The sequence below is a fragment of the Rhinoderma darwinii genome, chromosome 5 (genome assembly GCF_050947455.1).
Source record: "Rhinoderma darwinii isolate aRhiDar2 chromosome 5, aRhiDar2.hap1, whole genome shotgun sequence".
In the NCBI taxonomy this organism is placed as follows: domain Eukaryota; kingdom Metazoa; phylum Chordata; class Amphibia; order Anura; family Rhinodermatidae; genus Rhinoderma; species Rhinoderma darwinii.
In genome coordinates this window covers 143547953-143568065 of record NC_134691.1, presented here as the reverse complement: position 1 = coordinate 143568065, position 20113 = coordinate 143547953, and the positions used below count along the sequence as shown (strand labels likewise).

General features: G+C 43.2%; 1 protein-coding gene across 6 annotated transcripts in view; it reads right to left on the bottom strand.

Moving 5' to 3' along the window:
• KIF13A (kinesin family member 13A) overlaps positions 1-20113 on the bottom strand; it is a 223616-nt gene that overhangs the window by 15170 nt on the left and 188333 nt on the right. For all 6 annotated transcript variants that reach the window (XM_075826597.1, XM_075826595.1, XM_075826598.1 and 3 more), the window contains 6 exons: positions 14863-14955; positions 14601-14757; positions 8975-9048; positions 7622-7669; positions 5130-5241; positions 3847-3998 (listed from right to left, as the gene is read on the bottom strand). In XM_075826597.1, coding sequence (XP_075682712.1) covers positions 3847-3998; positions 5130-5241; positions 7622-7669; positions 8975-9048; positions 14601-14757; positions 14863-14955 — 636 coding nt within the window. The remainder of the gene's footprint in view (positions 1-3846; positions 3999-5129; positions 5242-7621; positions 7670-8974; positions 9049-14600; positions 14758-14862; positions 14956-20113) is intronic.

Sequence of the window (20113 nt, the reverse complement as noted above, 5' to 3'; positions counted from 1 at the left end):
ACAGGTTTCAAAAGTGTCTATAAAAAGAATCATGACTAAGAGAAGTCGTAGGAGATAAAAAAAAACATGCCTAGCAAGTTCTGCTAAATTTATCATGCCATTTTGGCTAACTACAGTCACACATCTTTTGACACTATTTATAACTCTCCCCCACTGTGTAAAACTCAGCTGAAGGCCGGATTTACACGAGCGTGTGCGTTTTGCGCGCGCAAAAAACACGGCGTTTTGCGTGCGCAATAGGTACTTAATAGCTCCGTGTGTCAGCAGCGTATGATGCGTGGCTGCGTGATTTTCGCGCAGCCGCCATCATTATGACACTCTGTTTGTATGTTTGTAAACAGAAACGCACGTGGCGCTTTTCTGTTTTCATTCATATTTTTTACTGCTGTTGCGCGAATCACGCGCGTCACACGGAAGTGCTTCCGTGTGCTGCGCGTGATTTTCACCCACCCATTGACTTCAATGGGTACGTGATGCGCGAAATACGCCCAAAGAACGGACATGTCGTGACTGTTACGCAGCGGACACATGCTGCGTGAAACTCACGGACAGTCTGCACGGCCCCATAGACTAACATAGGTCCGTGTGAGGCGCGTTATAAATCCGCGCATTGCACGGACGTATATCACGTTCGTCTGAATAAGCCCGAAAAGTGTTACTTCACCATTAACCAAATTTGATTACAGTCAATAATAATGTGTGAAAAATGAAAGGGGTTGTCCCAAATAAAGCCACTTCTCAAACCAAGTCGCTATGGGCAAGTCAGCTGATATCACCAGGGAGGACCGGCTCGGCGGCACACTTTTTTTTTCCCTGCAACTGTGAAAGCCGGATTATGTTACTTGGCTTACATCAACCATTATTACAATACAATAGCCATCTAGCGAAGGCCATATGTATATTCATACTCTACATACAACAGAAAGTGGCGCTATGCTTTACATAGAAACAATTGCCCGTACAAATGTAAGTAGTTCAAACTGTAAACAGTTCAGTACAATAAACCAGGAGATAATAAACTAACTAATTCAATAAAGAAAGTCAAATGCTCAATGTGCTGTAAAAAGGAGTTCCATATTTTGACAGAGTATTTTTTGGCATGTTTTACTGCCGATGGTGCTCAATGGCCGTGGCAGAAAAAGGCAGCAAAAAATGCGGCAAAGGAGGTGCAGGCAGGTCAGTTTTTTCCGCTTGCAAAAAACTCAGTGTGAACAGGGGCGTAGGCTAGAATCACACATGCAGTTTTTGCTGACGTTTTTTGAGCCTAAGGGTATGTTCACACGAGGGCGTCCGTAACGGCTGAAATTACGGGGATGTTTCAGCCTGAAAACATCCCCGTAATTTCAGCCGTAACGGCATGTGCAGGCGCTTGAACGCCGCGTCCATTACGGACGTAATTGGCGCTGCTATTCATTGGAGTCAATGAATAACGGCTCCAATTACGGCCAAAGAAGTGACAGGTCACTTCTTTGACGCGGGCGTCTATTTACGCACCGTCATTTGACAGCGGCGCGTAAATTACGCCTCGTGTGAACAGACAAACGTCTGCCCATTGCTTTCAATGGGCAGATGTTTGTCAGCGCTATTGAGGCGCTATTTTCGGACGTCATTCGGGGCAAAAACGCCCGAATTACGTCCGTAATTAGTGCGTGTGAACATACCCTAAAGGCTTTTTTAGGGCCCTTTGCACAGGCCAATGATTTAAAGGCAGAGGATATAAACATGTTACATAAAAACGCAAAAGGTAGTCACAATAAAAACGTAGGCCTTGTTCACACAGTGCAGATTTGAGGCAGATTTTGCGTGTATTTTTTAAGCCCAAACCAGAAACAGAACCTAAACAGAAGAAATACATAAAGGAAGTCCGCAAAGTGTCTCATCTCCTGGATCCACTTCTGGTTTTATCTTAAAAATTGCATGTCAAATCTGCATGAAATCTGAATTGTGTGAACAAGGTCTTAAGTTGGTCTTACATGGCCTGACTTGGGGCATGTAAACGAGCGCCAGTCAACGAGACAGCTCGTTGATAGTTGCTCGTTTGCTCCTTTCACAAGGAGGTAGTATGGGGACGAGTGCTCGTTACTCCGATCGCTTGTCCCCATACATTTTTATCAGGTCGGCAGCACATCTCCCGGTTTACACAGGGAGATGTGCTGCCGACAGCGATAAGGGTATGTGCACACGTTATCAACAATTACGGCTGAAATTACGGAGCTGTTTTCAGGAGAAACAGCTCCTGCATTTCAGACGTAATTGCTCGTACTCACGTTTTGCGAGGCGTCAATTACGGACGTAATTTGGAGCTGTTCTTCATTGAAGTCAATGAAAAACGGCTCAAATTACGTCCCAAGAAGTGTCCTGCACTTCTTTGACGACGCTGTCATTTTACGCGCCGTCTTTTGACAGTGACGCGTAAAATTACAGGTCGTCGGCAAACCCATTGAAATGAATGGGCAGATGTTTGCTGACGTATTGGAGCCGTGCTTTCAGGCGTAATTCGAGGTGTAAAACGCCTAGTTTACGCCTGAAAATAGGTCGTGTGAACCCAGCCTAATAGTTTCGGCATTTCAAGCGACGTTATCAGCCGATGAACGAGCATTTGCTCGTTCATCGTCTGCTCGTTGCCCTGCCTTGTTTGACTATAATTGGACGGTGTAAAATTACCTTTAGACTATTTGGTAAATGTAATATATTTAGCAAAAGAGAAAAAAACCCATAGATAAACAAAAGGCTGGATACACACGTTGAGGTAAAAATGTTTTTTTGTCGTGAACTACAGCAAAATTGCACTATTATGCCATGATTTTTGAAAAATCGTTACAAAATGGTGAATTTTCCCCACATTTTGCATAAAAAAATAATAATTGTTAACCCTTTAAAGAGGCTCTGTCTCCACATTATAAGTGGCCTATCTTGTACATGATGTGATCGGCGCTGTAATGTAGATTACAGCTGTGTTTTTTATTTAGAAAAACGATCATTTGTGACGGAGTTATGACCTATTTTAGCTTTATGCTAAATTATGCAACTGGGCGAGTTTTACTTTTTGGCCAAGTGGGCGTTGTGGAGAGAAGTGTATGACGCTCACCAATCAGTGACCAATCGGCGTCATATACTTCTCTACACAACCCCCACTTGGCCAAAAAGTAAAACTCGCCCAGTTGCATAATTTAGCATAAATCTAATATAGGTCATAACTCCGTCACAAATGATCGTTTTTCTAAATAAAAAACACTGCTGTAATCTACATTACAGCGCCGATCACATCATGTACAAGATAGGCCACTTATAATGTGGTGACAGAGCCTCTTTAAGATAGAAGTTTACTACCAGCAGATACCTTTTCATATACAATTATAGTAGTATTCAGTACCGGTCTGTCTCAGATTACTCAGGCCCTCTTTACAGGAAGGAATTTTTACAGTATTTCATCGTGTTTTCCACGTCTAAATCAGCGTGAAAACAGCTTGTAAAAAGCCTACATTTGTCTTCAAAGGGTTTTTCACGGAAACAATAGCATAGTCGACTACGCTATTGTTTCCGTGAAAAAAAACTGGTTGAATGGAACAGATGAACAGAAGCCAGCGCTGATGTAAACAGGCCTAAAACGTCTTTTTACTTACCTACCACACAAGTGACTTGTCTGCAGCTGAGAAATTGTTATTGTCCCAATAATTAAAAATATATATTTTATTCTTGCTCTGTTATACTTGATGCTATTCAGATTTCTCTATACACATATGTATAAATCTGTGTTTTGTAAGGGATTAAAAGCTTCATTTTAGTTCAGTAGCAGGTTAGTATAAAACCACAAGCACAACAATAAAAAAGTCTGTCTGCATTTACCTCTTGACTAAGCAATGGCTGGGTTTCAATAGGAACCTTCCTTTTGTGTTCTTCTCTCACAGGCATTAAAGGCTTGAAAAATTTTGGTGGCTGAGGAGAGAATGTTTTAAATGGACTTGACATTAAGGCCTGTGGGCTTTCCGGGGCTCCACCTGAAAAAGGAAGACAGAGATCTCACTTACTGATGTATCTCCAACTTTACATTTCTTTTATTTATTTTTTTACATAAAAGGCATTTAGTATACATTTACATTTTGAAAGTTATTTTTAATATTACTTCTTTGAAGATTGAATTGATTTGACTATGGTAATTTCCAGACCCCGGCCAATTACTAGAATGGCTGTTTCCAAATCTAACAATGATGACTCACGCACATGACCGTTAATGTTGAGCCAAAATCCTAGTATCCGTATTTGGGTGCGTAATGCCTCCGAGTTGCTTCCACAACCGTATATTACAGCCGTGTTGTTTCCGTGTGTCACCTGTATTTCGCAGTCCGCACCCATAGGAAGGTTGCGTGATTGGATTTCTCAGGCGTTTCCCAGCAATGTATGCGCAAAATGTGGACAGCACACAGATGGCTTCCATGTGCTGTCCATTATTGGCACGAGTCCACAAGAATGGACAGGGATAGAACATGTTCTATAATTTGCGAAATGGAACAATGTATTGGCAAAAAACACGGATGTGTGTATGGCCCCAAAAAATGTGAATCGCAGACTGAAGAAAAGCAGACGTTTGCATGAGCCCTGAGTATTATTGACCGGTAGCGTGCATTTTCAGTTGGCAGTCAGACCTCCACCAATCTAATCACTCTTTAGATTTTAAGCTCTAATTGTCAGCTTAGGGCCTGTTCACATCAGCGTTGCCCTTCCGTTGAGAGGTTCCGTCGACTAAGCTATTGATTCCATCAAAAACAACGGAAACCTGTCACAACGGTGACAAAAACTGAAACCTGTCACAACGGTGACAAAAACGGAAACCTTTAGCAACGATTCCGTCACCATTGAGATCAATGATGATGCAAACGGAAGCTAAGGTTTCCATTTGCCTTTCCGTTGAGGGGTTAACCCGGCAGAAACCTCAGACGGAATCCCTCAACGGAAGGGCAACACTGATGTGAACACAGCCTAACCTTCGCCTTTTGTTTCACTGTTCTTACATGCTTGATGACTATTCTCTTTTCAGGTTTCTAATGTTTTGGTATGTGTAGTGTTTCTCCTAATTTATAAATATGCAGCAGACTATGTTAACATTATATATACTAAGAAATATATTTTACCTCCCACACTGTCTCTTCTTCTAGGCGAATCGTTGAGCTGACTTCCATAGCCTGATACATCTTTGTAACTGAAGGAGTAATCGGAGACATCCAGCTGGTTTTCTGACCATCCCTAGTTGAAACATACTAAAATCAAAACCTCACAAATTTACAGCTAAGACAAATAAAGTGTTTCCAGTATGTATTACTAAATTTGAAAACTACAATTCGGCAGCACAATTGCTCAGTGGTTAGCATTGCTGTTGTATAAAGGTGTGTTCACCCCGGTGCGGTTTTGCCGCGCGTCTAAAAACCGCATCGAAAAACGCACCATATGAATGCACCTAAAGGGTACTAACCTATGAGGCAATGTGGTCGATTTATTAACCCCTTGAGAACGAGGCCTATTTTGGCCTTGAGAACATCTTTTTTAATTTTGCTTCTTTGCATTCTGATGGTCATAACTTTTAAAAAAAAATTCAACATAGCTGTATGAGACTTTGGTTTCTGCGGGACGAGTTGTACTCTTTTTATGTGCCACTCTTTGGTAAAAATGCATTAGCGTTTAATTATGGCAAGAAATGCGTAAAAAAAAAAAAAAGCAATGCCGATGCAGTTCTTACAAATGTTTTTACGCATTTCACCGATCATAAATGGCGTTATGAATTTATTGTACAGGTTGTTTGTGAGGATATGAAATATGTATATATTATTTTAAGTCTTGGGACTTATATTTAAATGTATTTATTGTAAAGAAAGCGTGATTGTGTATTTGTTTTGTAATTATTTTATTAATCTGACTTAATTTTTATGTAACCTATAATTATCCTCTAAGTAGGCTCTGTACCTTTAGTATTCAGTTTTTTCGTGTTGCTGCACCGTATGCTAATGCATATCTTTGTTTGAAAAGAGTCATTTCTTCATTCCTCAAGCCTTTCCGAGTTAGCCCCGCCTCCTTACTTTTGAGCGACAGCTCCTCGCCTCTCCCCAGTACACACAAAATCCTGTGCTTGCACATCGATGTCCTGTTCTGGTGCATGCGCACAATGGGACACCATAGCGGCGCTAGCACAGTAACTAGATTTGAGGCCCGGACGAAGCAGGGACGGGTGTCGGAACATACATGACGGGCGCTTGCACGCTATCTCAGATGAGATTTCGGCATTCAAGGTGGGACAGTTTTTTGCGGTGGGCGGGCATAAGAAGAGGAACGAACGAGATTGCCGGATTATTACCATAAAAGACACAAAATATTTGCAGACCGTTATTTAAGATCGGAGGGGTTTAGGAGAGGGGATAACGACAATGAACTTTTGTCAGCAGCGGCCAGCGTGGGGTGAGAAGAGCTCAATAGGTGAAATGCTGGTGACAGGTTCCCTTTAATCTGTGTACAAATAGTACAGCCAGTTGTTGGAGCATACCTAAGAATGTCCTAACAACATAGAATATGGTCAGACCTAATGGACTCTGGGCTGTCAACCGAAACACAAGGTATGGGCCCTGGTCGCATCACAGGAATTCCCTGTAACGCGACCAAACTGGGGTCCCCTCTCAGTCTTTCCATTTGTATTCCGCGATCAGCACTGAATGCAGCATACAAAGGGTTAAACAACAGATAAGAGGTTTATCTGATAGAGCGGTGCTTCATTTGTGTATTACAGCAGTTGCCTTAATCCTGATCAAACGAGCACAGTAGCGGTGCTCACGAAATCAGAATAACGAGTATATTCGTCATGATGCGGCTACTGCCTCATGATCACCATCTGAATGAGGCATGTATTTTGTACTTTAGGACGTCACTTTTTTTTTTATTTATGGTGAAATGCATAAAAATGCTATTTTGTCTTTTTGTCCATCGTTGCATTAGGCTTTGATTAAGAGAAGGACAAGCACACTTTCTCTTTTTGTATGCCATTAATGCAGCAGGGAATTTTGAAGACAGGCTGACTTGTTTGTTTGTCCCCCCCCTTCCCCTTTGTCCCCCCCCCCTTCCCCTGACTAATACTATAAGGTATCCTGATTGATAGCTGTGTATTCTATAATACCTGTAATCTCTTGTAACCAAATTTGCTTCTGGGGATTCCCCCCCACCTTTTTTTATTTTTATTTTACCCCCTTTTTATTCCTGTACCCCATATTTGTAAAAGTTTAATATACAAATTTGAAAAAAAAAAAAGAAAAACATTATGCCTGTACAAAATTATATGCATAGGCATCTGTTAGTTTATAATTAAAGTATGCCCTTCAGGCATTGTTAGAGGACAGCTGTCACGTTACAAAGGCGAACCCCTGCAAACATGAAGCCAAAATTCATAGTACGGAAAGAAAGTGAATCCCCTGCCTGCAGAATCACCAGGACGTACATGTCCATCAGGATTCTGGAAATATCTCCCACTGATGATGTACATGTACATCTTACTGTGGGAAGGGGTTCATTACATTTTCCACCCAAAAGAAAACCGTTTCCTTTCTTGCTTTTCCATGAAAAAAATAACTATATATATATATTCTACCTTGTCATCCTCCTCACAGCCTGACAGATCCAAACGACTCGATGACACCTACAAATCAGACAGAAGTTAAAAACATTTATATAAGTTGGCTCTACAGATAAATTAAAAAAACAAAAATAAGTTGCTATTATAGTAGACATGGAAAGTTAGCATATGTTATATAATTATATATTTTTATTGGTTTTCAATCATCTCCATCCATCAGCACGGGCATTCCAAAGTACTATCCACACAACATTGAGGTGATTTTTATTATTCTTTTACAATACATAGAATATTTTTATTAAAGGTTAAGTACATTCAAAGAGCAAAATCACCTTTTAGCACCATCTTACAGTGTGTATATATATATATATATATATATATATATATACACACATACATAAATAAACTTATATATATATAAACTAAGTAATAGAGCTGCACAGCAAGGAAAGCCTAAATGGCGGGTGCTTGCTTCCAGGCAAAATACCACTTCACCTATAGCATAAATCCAATCCACAAATGGAAGCAGCACTCCAGGATATATTCCAATAAAAAACTATTCTTCAGCCATTGTCCACCGAATGCAGGCTCTCTGAAAATTTTACCAAATCTCCTCAGTCCCCAAAATATTTGTCAACAGTAAAGTAGATGGGCAGAGGGGAATGCAGCTGCAGATGATTGCCATCTATTGTCATGTGTTTTCATACAATTGACATTTTCTGAATATTTATTACCTCTATGAACCCCTTGAGAAAGCTGATGGCAAAATGTGCATCGTGGTCCTTAGGTGGTGGTCTTTAGTGGTGTTCAGTAGTCTATTGGGCCATACTCTGGGTCTGTGCATTAGTTATTAGTGTGGTTACACTAGTTTATCCATATCTGTTGTATGTTTAACGGCTTACATTGTTATGGACATATTTTCTTGTGCGATTATTTGTGCCTTAATTAGTGTTGAGTATCAACCTATATATCATCCCATTGGGAGTATTGGCACTTTATTGGTATTTTTGTCTTGCAGCATATACCTAGCACCCGTTGATTGCACTTTATAACTATTGACTTGGTACGGTTTACTGTAGACTATTACTCCTGACACCTCCACAGCTGTTATACATTTTTTTTTGTTACTTGATATAATAAAGGTGTATTGTATTAAATATGTGTTGGATTATTATAAAGGATTTTGGTATACATTTATAGGTTAAGATAAAGATCATTGCCTTCTCTTGTCATGTGTTTGTCATATAGCATTTTTATTACCTCTATGTGTAGGTATTATCTTCTGGTGTCATGAACTGAATCACATTTCTACAAAGTAATGGAAGAACTTTCATAGTGTTTTCAAGTACACGGAAGAAACATACTTACATTATGCATATTGGGGGTGCTGAGGCTTCTCCGAATGTGCTTAGTTTTGTTAGAAATTGCTTCCTTCACTGTAACTGCCTGGAAGCAGAGATTAAAAAGAAACATGAGTTGCAAATTAAATTTGTAAGTATAGGAGATGGGTTGTGTAATGGCAGGAAGGAGGTGAAGGGAACAAGTGAGCCCTAATCTACCCACCGCCCTGTCCCTGCCTACTTGCAACGACCCGCCCTAGGCGACGGGGTACAACTTGGCGGCGGTCCCTACGCTGTCTAAGTGCAAGGGAGTACAAACAGGGAACACGCAAGGGAATACAGTAGCCCACGGAACGCCGCGAGGAAACGGAGCGGTGAATGAGCCAGTCAGGATCAGGAAGTAGTGGAGTATACAAACGGGAGCACGGAGCAGAAGCAAGCCAGGGGCAGAGCAACGCAGGATAAACGGAACTGAAGCACGGCAGAAGCACGGCAGAAGCAGGCTGGAGCAAGGCAGCAGTGGGGCCAGGAATCCAAGAAGAATAACAAGCAAGGAGGAAGAGAAAACGGCAGGTATAAATGGACAGGGGGCGGAGCTAACTCTGACTGACCAGGCCGCGATAGGCTCTCCCACTCCTGAGCCTGCCACCCTGATTGGTGGGAGCAGGTGTCAGTCTCAGAGGTCTGGCCTCAGGTGTCGACTGATTAATCCTGGGAGTATACCCAGACGTAGTGCCTGGCAGATCCTTTACAGTACTCCCCTTTTTATGAGGGGCCACCGGACCCTTACTAAGAGGACCCGGTTTAGTGGGGAAGAGAAGGTGGAACCTCCTGATCAATACCCCAGCGTGAACATCTCGAGCAGGTACCCAAGTCCTCTCCTCCGGCCCGTATCCTCTCCAATGGACCAGGTACTGGAGGGAGCCCTGGATCATCCTACTGTCCACAATCTTGGCCACCTCGAATTCCACCCCCTCAGGGGTGAGAACAGGAACAGGAGGTTTCCTCGAGGGGGACCAGGACGGGGAGCAGCGTTTCAGGAGGGAGGCATGGAAGACGTCGTGTATGCGAAAGGATGGGGGCAGCTCCAGACGGAAGGATACAGGGTTGAGGACTTCAATGACCTTATAAGGTCCAATAAATCGGGGAGCAAACTTCCTGGACGGGACCTTAAGGCGCAAGTTCCTCGACGACAACCACACCAGATTCCCGACGACAAACTGGGGGTTAGCAGAACGTCTACAATCAGCCTGAATCTTTTGTACGCTCTGGGACGCCTCTAGGTTCTTCTGAACCTGGGCCCAGACTGTGCACAGTTCCCGATGAACGTCCTCTACCTCGGGATTATTGGAACAACCAGGGGAAACGGAGGAGAACCTAGGATTAAACCCGAAATTACAGAAAAACGGGGAGACCCCTGACGAGTTACTGACCCGGTTATTCAGGGAAAATTCGGCGAGGGGAAGGAATGAGACCCAATCAAATTGACAGTCAGAAATGAAACACCTTAAATATTGTTCCAGGGATTGGTTAGTCCTTTCCGTTTGGCCATTAGTTTCGGGATGGAAGGCGGAGGAGAAGGATAGATCAATCTCCAACTTTTTACAAAAAGCTCTCCAAAATAAGGAAACAAATTGTACCCCTCTGTCCGAAACGATATTGACTGGGGCCCCATGGAGACGCAGAATGTGTTTCACAAACAAAGAAGCTAACGTCTTGGCGTTAGGTAGTTTCTTAAGGGGCACAAAGTGGCACATCTTGCTGAAGCGGTCTACTACCACCCACACCACCGACTTGCCCTGGGATGGAGGCAAATCGGTGATAAAATCCATGGAGATATGGGTCCAAGGTCTCTGGGGAATGGGCAAGGAACGTAGTAAGCCCGCAGGTCGGGACCTAGGGGTCTTGGACCTAGCACAGACCTCACAAGCGGCGACGTAAGCCCTAACGTCTTTAGGCAACCCAGGCCACCAATAGTTTCTGGTAATGAGGAGTTTGGTACCCAAGATGCCAGGATGACCAGATAGAGCGGAGTCATGGTTTTCCCTGAGTACCCTTAGCCGGTATTGCAGGGGGACAAACAGTTTGTCCCCAGGGAGGTTCCCGGGAGCTGAACCTTGATCAGCCGCGATGTCAGAGGCTAAGTCAGAATCAGTGGCAGAAACAATTATACCAGGGGGTAAAATACAAGCAGCATCCTTCTCAGAAGGAGGATTAGCCATGAAACTACGTGACAGTGCATCAGCCTTAATATTTTTGGACCCAGCCCTATAGGTAACCAAGAAATTAAATCTGGTAAAGAATAGTGCCCAACGAGCTTGTCTAGGATTAAGCCTCCGGGCAGATTCTAGGAAAACCAGATTCTTGTGGTCAGTAAGGACCGTTACCTGGTGTCTGGCCCCCTCCAAGAAGTGACGCCACTCTTCAAAAGCCCATTTAATGGCTAAAAGTTCGCGGTTGCCAATATCATAGTTACACTCCGTGGGCGAAAACTTCCTAGAGAAGTAAGCACAGGGGCGGAGATGGGTGAGGGAGCTGGTACCCTGGGACAAGACGGCCCCCACTCCCACCTCGGACGCGTCAACCTCCACAATAAATGGCTCCCTTTGGTTGGGCTGAACCAGCACGGGGGCCGAGATAAAGCACTTCTTGAGGGTCTCAAAAGCCTGGACGGCCTCAGGGGGCCAATGGAGGACATCAGCACCCTTGCGAGTGAGGTCCGTAAGAGGCTTAGCGACGACCGAGAAGTTGGCAATAAATCTCCTGTAATAGTTAGCGAACCCCAAAAAACACTGTAGCGCCTTCAGGGAGGCAGGTTGGACCCATTCCGCCACAGCCTGAACCTTGGCAGGGTCCATGCGGAATTCATGAGGAGTGAGGATTTGACCTAAAAATGGTATCTCCTGTACCCCAAACACACATTTTTCGGTCTTCGCAAACAGATTATTTTCCCGAAGGACCTGGAGGACCTTCCTGACATGCTCCACGTGCGTAGACCAGTCCTTGGAAAACACCAGTATGTCATCAAGGTACACTACAAGAAAATTACCCAGGTAATCTCTCAGAATTTCATTAATAAAATTCTGGAAGACGGCAGGGGCATTGCACAACCCAAAGGGCATGACTAGGTATTAGAAATGACCTTCGGGCGTGTTGAACGCAGTTTTCCACTCATCCCCCTCTTTGATGCGGATAAGGTTATATGCCCCCCGTAGATCGAACTTAGAGAACCATTGGGCCCCCTGAACCTGATTAAAAAGATCCGGAATCAAAGGAAGGGGATACTGGTTCCTTACTGTGACCTTATTCAAGTTCCGATAATCAATGCACGGCCTAAGACCACCATCCTTCTTCCCCACGAAGAAGAAGCCAGCACCTACAGGAGAAGTCGAGGGGCGAATGAAACCCTTGGCCAGGCATTCTTGGATATACTCCCTCATAGCTTTACGTTCAGGACATGAAAGATTAAATATCCTCCCCTTAGGAAGCTTGGCACCAAATCGATGGCGCAATCGTAATCTCTATGAGGGGGCAACACCTCGGAGGCCTCCTTAGAAAACACATCAGCGAAGTCCTGAACAAACTCAGGAAGCGTGTTTACCTCCTCCCGGGGAGAAATAGAGTTAACCGAAAGACATGACATCAGGCATTCACTACCCCATTTGGTGAGATCCCCAGTATTCCAATCAAACGTGGGATTATGCAGCTGCAACCAGGGAAGACCTAATACCAGATCGGACGATAATCCCTGCATCACCAGTACAGAGCACTGCTCCAAATGCATGGAGCCAACACGGAGTTCAAAAACAGGAGTATGCTGAGTAAAATAACCATTAGCAAGAGGAGTGGAGTCGATACCCACTACCGGGATAGGATAAGGTAAATCAATAAAAGGCATTTTTAGAGACATAGCAAATTCCACAGACATGATATTAGCAGATGAGCCCGAATCCACGAAGGCACTGCCAGTGGCAGACCGGCCAGCAAACGAGACCTGAAAGGGAAGCAAAATCTTATTGCGTTTAGTATTAACGGGAAATACCTGTGCGCCCAAGTGACCTCCCCGATGATCACTTAGGCGCGGAAGTTTTCCGGCTGCTTATTCTTGCACCTGGGACAGGTGTTCAGTAGATGCTTGTCGTCCCCACAATAGAAGCAGAGACCATTCTTCCTGCGAAACTCTCTACGTTGTCGAGGGGACATGGAGGCCCCGAGTTGCATAGGTACCTCCGAGTCCTCCGTGGAAGAGCGAGGAGACGGGACCTCGGGGGGAATCGCAGGGCAGTCAGAGGGGAAAACATTGAAACGTTCAAGCTGACGTTCCCTGAGACGTCGGTCAAGTCGTACTGCTAGGGCCATAACCTGGTCTAGGGAGTCAGAAGAGGGGTAGCTAACCAGCAGATCCTTCAGGGCGTCAGATAATCCTAACCTAAACTGGCACTTTAGGGCCGGGTCGGTCCACCGAGAAGCTACGCACCACTTTCTAAAATCAGCACAGTATTCCTCAACAGGTCTCCTACCCTGACGTAAGGTCACCAGCTGACTCTCGGCTAAGGCAGTCCTGTCAGTCTCGTCGTAAATGAGACCGAGGGCAGAGAAAAACCGATCAACGGAGGAAAGTTCAGGGGCGTCAGGAGCCAAGGAGAAGGCCCACTCTTGGGGCCCTTCCTGGAGTCGGGATATAATGATACCCACCCGCTGGTTCTCGGAACCTGAGGAGTGAGGTCTTAGGCGGAAATAAAGTCTGCAACTCTCCTGGAAGGAGAGAAAAGTCTTACGGTCCCCTGAGAACCGGTCAGGTAACTTGAGGTTGGGTTCTAAAGGTGAGGTGAGGGGTACTACAAAGGCAGCGTCAGACTGATTGACCCTCTGAGCCAGGGCCTGGACCTGTAGGGAGAGGCCCTGCATCTGCTGGGTCAGGGTCTCAAGGGGGTCCATGATAGCGTCAGCGTAGAAGAAATGGTAGACTAGGTAAAGGCTTGTTATTATGTAATGGCAGGAAGGAGGTGAAAGGAACAAGTGAGCCCTAATCTACCCACCGCCCTGTCCCTGCCTACTTGCAACGACCCCGCCCTAGGCGACGGGGTACAACTTGGCGGCGGTCCCTATGCTGTCTAAGTGCAAGGGAGTACAAACAGGGAACACGCAAGGGAATACAGTAGCCCACGGAACGCCGCGAGGAAACGGAGCGGTGAATAAGCCAGTCAGGATCAGGAAGTAGTGGAGTATACAAACGGGAGCACGGAGCAGAAGCAAGCCAGGGGCAGAGCAACGCAGGATAAACGGAACTGAAGCACGGCAGAAGCACGGCAGAAGCAGGCTGGAGCAAGGCAGCAGTGGGGCCAGGAATCCAAGAAGAATAACAAGCAAGGAGGAAGAGAAAACGGCAGGTATAAATGGACAGGGGGCGGAGCTAACTCTGACTGACCAGGCCGCGATAGGCTCTCCCACTCCTGAGCCTGCCACCCTGATTGGTGGGAGCAGGTGTCAGTCTCAGAGGTCTGGCCTCAGGTGTCGACTGATTAATCCTGGGAGTATACCCAGACGTAGTGCCTGGCAGATCCTTTACAGGTTGACCACAGAAATCTAATGAGCAGATGATACATTTACTTTAAACACCGGGGGAAGAGTCCAACCGTGGAGCGTGAGGCTACTTGCCTGTCTTAATCTCTCCAGACTCAGAATGTTCTCCACCTGCAGTACCCCACGTGTATATTTTTCAATGTACGTTTCTCCATCAGATGTTGCCTCGTACTCACTCCGTGCTGCCATCAAAGCAAGCGTTTCTCTGTCCTCAGCCTCTTCTGTTGCCTGATAATGAAATAATTGACAGAATGGTCAGGCACTTATGATGTTATTAACCATAGAGGAACTTGTCACATTAAGCTATACTGTCCAATCATTTAAGAAAATCACCTTTGGGATGTTGGACACAATTTCATAGCTTACTCCGCTGGAATACAGAATATTCTTTGTAGACATCCTTCGTTTTAAGCTTTGTGTAAAGCTCTGCAAGAAAACAGAAAAATGGTTCCTGATTTAAATACAGTTAAGACTTCCAGCTGATCATGGTTTAAGGGGTTGTTCAGTCTTAAGATTTTGATGGCCTCTCCTCAGGATAAGCCATCAATAGGTGATTAGTAGTGGTCGGACTACCGGAACCCCCGCCGATCAGCTATTTTGAAGGGGCCACGGCACTCATACGAACGCTGCTTCCCCTTCATTCCTTATCTGCTCATACTGTGAATCACCGACACACTTGTAGTGGTGGTTTCCAGTATTACAGCCTTCTCCCATTCAAGTGATTGAGAGAAGGCTGTAATACTGTGAACCGCCACTACAACTGTATCAGCGATTCACAGTACGAGCAGTGACATTAATGAAGGGGAAACATAAAAAATACTTATCATATTTATCCATGTGTACAAAAGGACAAGCATGTAGCTTCATGAGCGACTATAAGATTAATATATGTACATTTGATACACCAACGATACACCATTTTGTCCTCAGCATACAATTCCAAATAAGTTCCAAAAACAACCATATTCCTGCTCAGTCTCTGAACACTTAAAGAGGCACTGTCACCAGTTTTAGGGTATGTGCACACACAAAATCAAAAACGACTGAAAATACGGAGCTGTTTTGAAGGAACTAGATTTCGTTTCCCTTGCTGGAAATCACACAGAAAAGATTCAGAAGTGTCCTGATAATGAATATACATGATCATCCAGCCTGGACGTCATGTGTATTCAGAATCCTGACTCTTCTCAATCTTTTCTGTGAGATTTCCAGCAAGGGAAACTAAATCTAGTTTACCTCTGTAATCTCGCGAGATTTCGTTTCCCTTGCTAGAAATCTCAGAAAAGAGTCAGAAGTGTCAGGATTCTGAATACACATGACGTCCAGGCTTGATGATCATGTGTATTCATTATCAGGACACTGCAGTAACGCTAATCTCTGTTTATGTGGCTGCACATCGCTGCTGTGTAAATCAATGGAGATGAGTGTATGATGCTGACTGGTCACTGATTGGTCAGCGTCATACACGTAAACACGCCCAGTTAAAAACACAATACACGCCCAGTTGGACATAACGAAAAAAAAAACGCCCAGTTGTCCATTTCAAACCTCATTTGCATATATATATAAAATAGCTCATAATTTGGCCAAAAATGAAAGTTTTAAAAAAAAACAAAAAACTTTACTGTTATCTACATTGCAGCGCCGATCACATGCAATAGGAGAGAGGGATTTGAGAATCTGGTGACAGAGCCTCTTTAAGGCTCAGAGCCCATTTTTCAAATCTGACATATTTCACTTTATGTGGTAATAATGTCCGAATGCTTAAACCTATCCAAGCGATTCTGAGACGGTTTTCTCGTGACACATTGGTCTTTATGTTAGTGGTAAAATTTGGACGATATAGTCAGTGTTTATTGGTGAAAAATTGCAAAATTTAGGGAAAATTTATAAAAAATAGCATTTTTCAGAATTTAAATGCATCTGCTTGTAAAACAGACGGTTATACCACCCAAAATAGTTGCTAGTTCACATTTCCCATATGTCTACTTTAGATTGGCATCGTTTTTTGAACATTATTTTATTTTTCTTGGACGTTACAAGGCTTAGAACATAAACAGCAATTTCTCTTTCTTTGAAGAAAATTTCAAAAGCCTTTTTTTTAAGGTACCTGTTCAGTTCTGAAGTGGCTTTGAGGGGCCTATGTATTAGAAACCCCGATAAAACACCCCATTTTAAAAACTAGACCCCTCAAAGTATTCAAAACAGCATTTAGAAAGTTTTTTAATCCTTCAGGCATTTCACAGGAATTAAAGCAAAGTGGAGGTGAAATTTGCAAATTTCATTTTTCTTGCTGAATTTCAATTTTATTCTATTTTTTTTCTGTAACACAGAAGGTTTTACCAGAGAAACACTACTAAATATGTATTGTCCAGATTCTGCAGTTTTTAGAAATGTCCCACATGTGGCTCTAGTGCGCTAGTAGACTAAAACACAAGCCCCAGAAGCAAAGAAGCACCTAGTGCATTTTGAGGCCTCTTTTTATTAGAATATATTTTAGGCAGCAATAGTGACCCCATTTTGGAAACTACACCCCTCAAGGAATTCATTTATGGTTGTTGTTATCATTTTGACCACACAGTTTTTTCACAGCACCTATTTTAATTGGGCTGTGAATTTAAAAAAATGAAATTTTTTCCAATAAAATGTAATTTATGATCAAAATTTCCTATTTTCACAGGGAACAAAATACACGATTTTGTTGCCCAATTTGTGCTGAGTGCGGCAATACCCCATTTGTGGTGATAAACTGCCGTTTGGGCCCATGGGAGGGCTCAGAAGGAAAGGAGCGCTATGTGTTTGTTGGAGTCCAGATTTTGCTGGATTGGTTTTCGGGTGCCATGTCGCATTTGCAGAGCCCCAGAGGTATCAAAGCAATGGAAACCCACCAGAAGTGACCCCATTTTGGAAACTACACCCTTCAAACAATTCATTTATGGGTAATGTGACTATTTAGACCCCATAGTTTCTTCACAGAACTTATTTGAATTGGGCTGGGAATTTTAAAAAAAATTATTTTTTCCAATAATATGTAGTTTTAGCTCAAAATTTCTGATTTTCACAAGAAATAAAATACTCCATTTTGTTGCCCAATTTGTCCTGAGTGCAGCAATACCCCATTTGTGGTGATAAACTGCCGTTTGGGCCCATGGGAGGGCTCAGAAACAAAGGAGCACTATTTGTTCTTTGGTGTCCAGATTTTGCTGGATTGGCTTTCGGGTGCCATGTCGCATGTGCAGAGCCCCAGAGGTATCAAAGCAATGGAAACCCACCAGAAGTGACCCCATTTTGGAAACTACACAAGGAATTCATTTATGGTTGTTATCATTTTGACCACACAGTTTTTTCACAGCACCTATTTGAATTGGTCTGTGAAATAAAAAAAATGAAATTTTTTCCAATAAGATGGCATTTTTTATCAAAATGTCTTATTTTCACAGGGAACAAAATACCCCATTTTGTTGCCCAATTTGTCCTTAGTGCGGCAATACCCCATTTGTGGTGATAAACTGCCATTTGGGCCCATGGGAGGGCTCAGAAGCAAAGGACCACCATTTGGCCTACTGGGGATTTTTTGGTGCAAAGTCATGTATGCAGAAGCCTCTGAGGTACCAGTACAGTTGAAACCCGCAAGAAGTGACCCCGTTTTAAAAACTACACCCTTGAGGCATTCATCTAGAGGTCCAAACACGAGAAAATAGAGCAGTTGAAGCCAGTTCATATATAAAAATTGTTTAACCTTTATTCAACATATATCACAAACAATGTAAAAATACAAAAAGATAAGACTCTAGTAAAAAATGGCGGAAGTAGTAATAAATATTGTTGCTGGTACATTTACATGGGATAGCAAAGTAGCATGCAGTTGTTTGTATAGAGTAGTGTATACCTCCCCTCACAAGGAGAACATTTCCAACCTAGTGAGTGTGTAATAAGTCTATTACGCATGTAAACACAAAGGAGGATGAAGTAAAGTGACAGTGTATTTACAAAACAATAAGCATGACACCAGCCTTACCCATGGTCAGCAAACTAGTTGATAATGTCCGCTCCTCCACATAGACCCCGACGCGCGTTTCGCCACAGGTGCTTCCTCAGGGGGCTGTGTGTCTATGTGCTCCCTTAAACGACCCTTAAATAGTCCCCATGACATGTAATTAGTGAGATGCATGACGGCGCATCTCCACTGGAGCGACCGGAAGCGAGGCAGACCCCACATCCGCCTCCCGGCACGGCAGCACACATCCGGAATCCCGACGCGTGACGGGAGTTCCGGACATGCGCAATGCGCCCTTGGAGACGGAGGAGGAGTGCATCGCAACCAGCCGCCGCAGCGGACATGCGCACCGCATCCCAGCAAGAACTGTCAGTGAGTAGATCCATGTGTTTTAAAATGTTTTAATCTACGTGCCCGAGCTTCTTTCCAATGCATAAATCGCCTTGTATAAGTTTGATGAAGAGACTGTACTATATTGAATACTTTAAGAATCATGTGTATAAATATGCAGGTGGCATGGAAAGTGCTACTGAAGTCAGAAGCAACTATATATAAAATTAGCATAGTTAGAAAATGTGAATTGATAACTAAGTGACAAACGACATACATTATGAACCCGGAAAAAACCCCGAGTAGGATTAACCCCTTAAGGACGCAGCCTAGTTTGGGCCTTAAGGCTCAGAGCCCATTTTTCAAATCTGACATATTTCACTTTATGTGGTAATAACGTCGGAATGCTTAAACCTATCCAAGCGATTCTGAGATTGTTTTCTCGTGACACTTTGGGCTTCATGTTCGTGGTAAAATTTGGTCGATATATTCAGTCTTTATTTGTGAAAAATTGCAAAATTTTGAGAAAATTTACAAAAAATAGCATTTTTCAGAATTTAAATGCATCTGCTTGAAAAACAGACGGTTATACCACCCAAAATAGTTACTAGTTCACATTTCCCATATGTCTACTTTTGATTGGCATCGTTTTTTGAACATTCTTTTATTTTTCTTGGACGTTACAAGGCTTAGAACATAAACAGCAATTTCTCATATTCTTAAGAAAATTTCAAAAGCCTTTTTTTGAAGGTGCCAGTTCAGTTCTGAAGTGGATTTGAGGGGACTATGTGTTAGAAACCCCCATAAAACACCCCATTTTAAAAACTAGACCCCTCAAAGTATTCAAAACAGCATATAGAAAGTTTTTTAACCCTTCAGGCATTTCACAGGAATTAAAGCAAAGTGGAAATTAAATTTGCAAATTTCATTTTTTCTGCTGAATTTCAATTTTATTCAATTTTTTTTTAGTAACAGAGAAGGTTTTACCAGAGAAACACTACTAAATATGTATTGTCCAGATTCTGCAGTTTTTAGAAATGTCCCACATGTGGCCCTACTGCGCTCGTGGACTAAAACACAAGCCCTAGAAGCAAAGAAGCACCTAGTGCATTTTGAGGCCTCTTTTTTATTAGAATATATTTTAGGCAGCATGCCAGGTTTGAAGAGGCGTTGAGGTATCAAAACAATGGAAACCCACCAGAAGTGACCCCATTTTGGAAATTACACCCCTCAAGGAATTCATTTATGGTTTTTGTT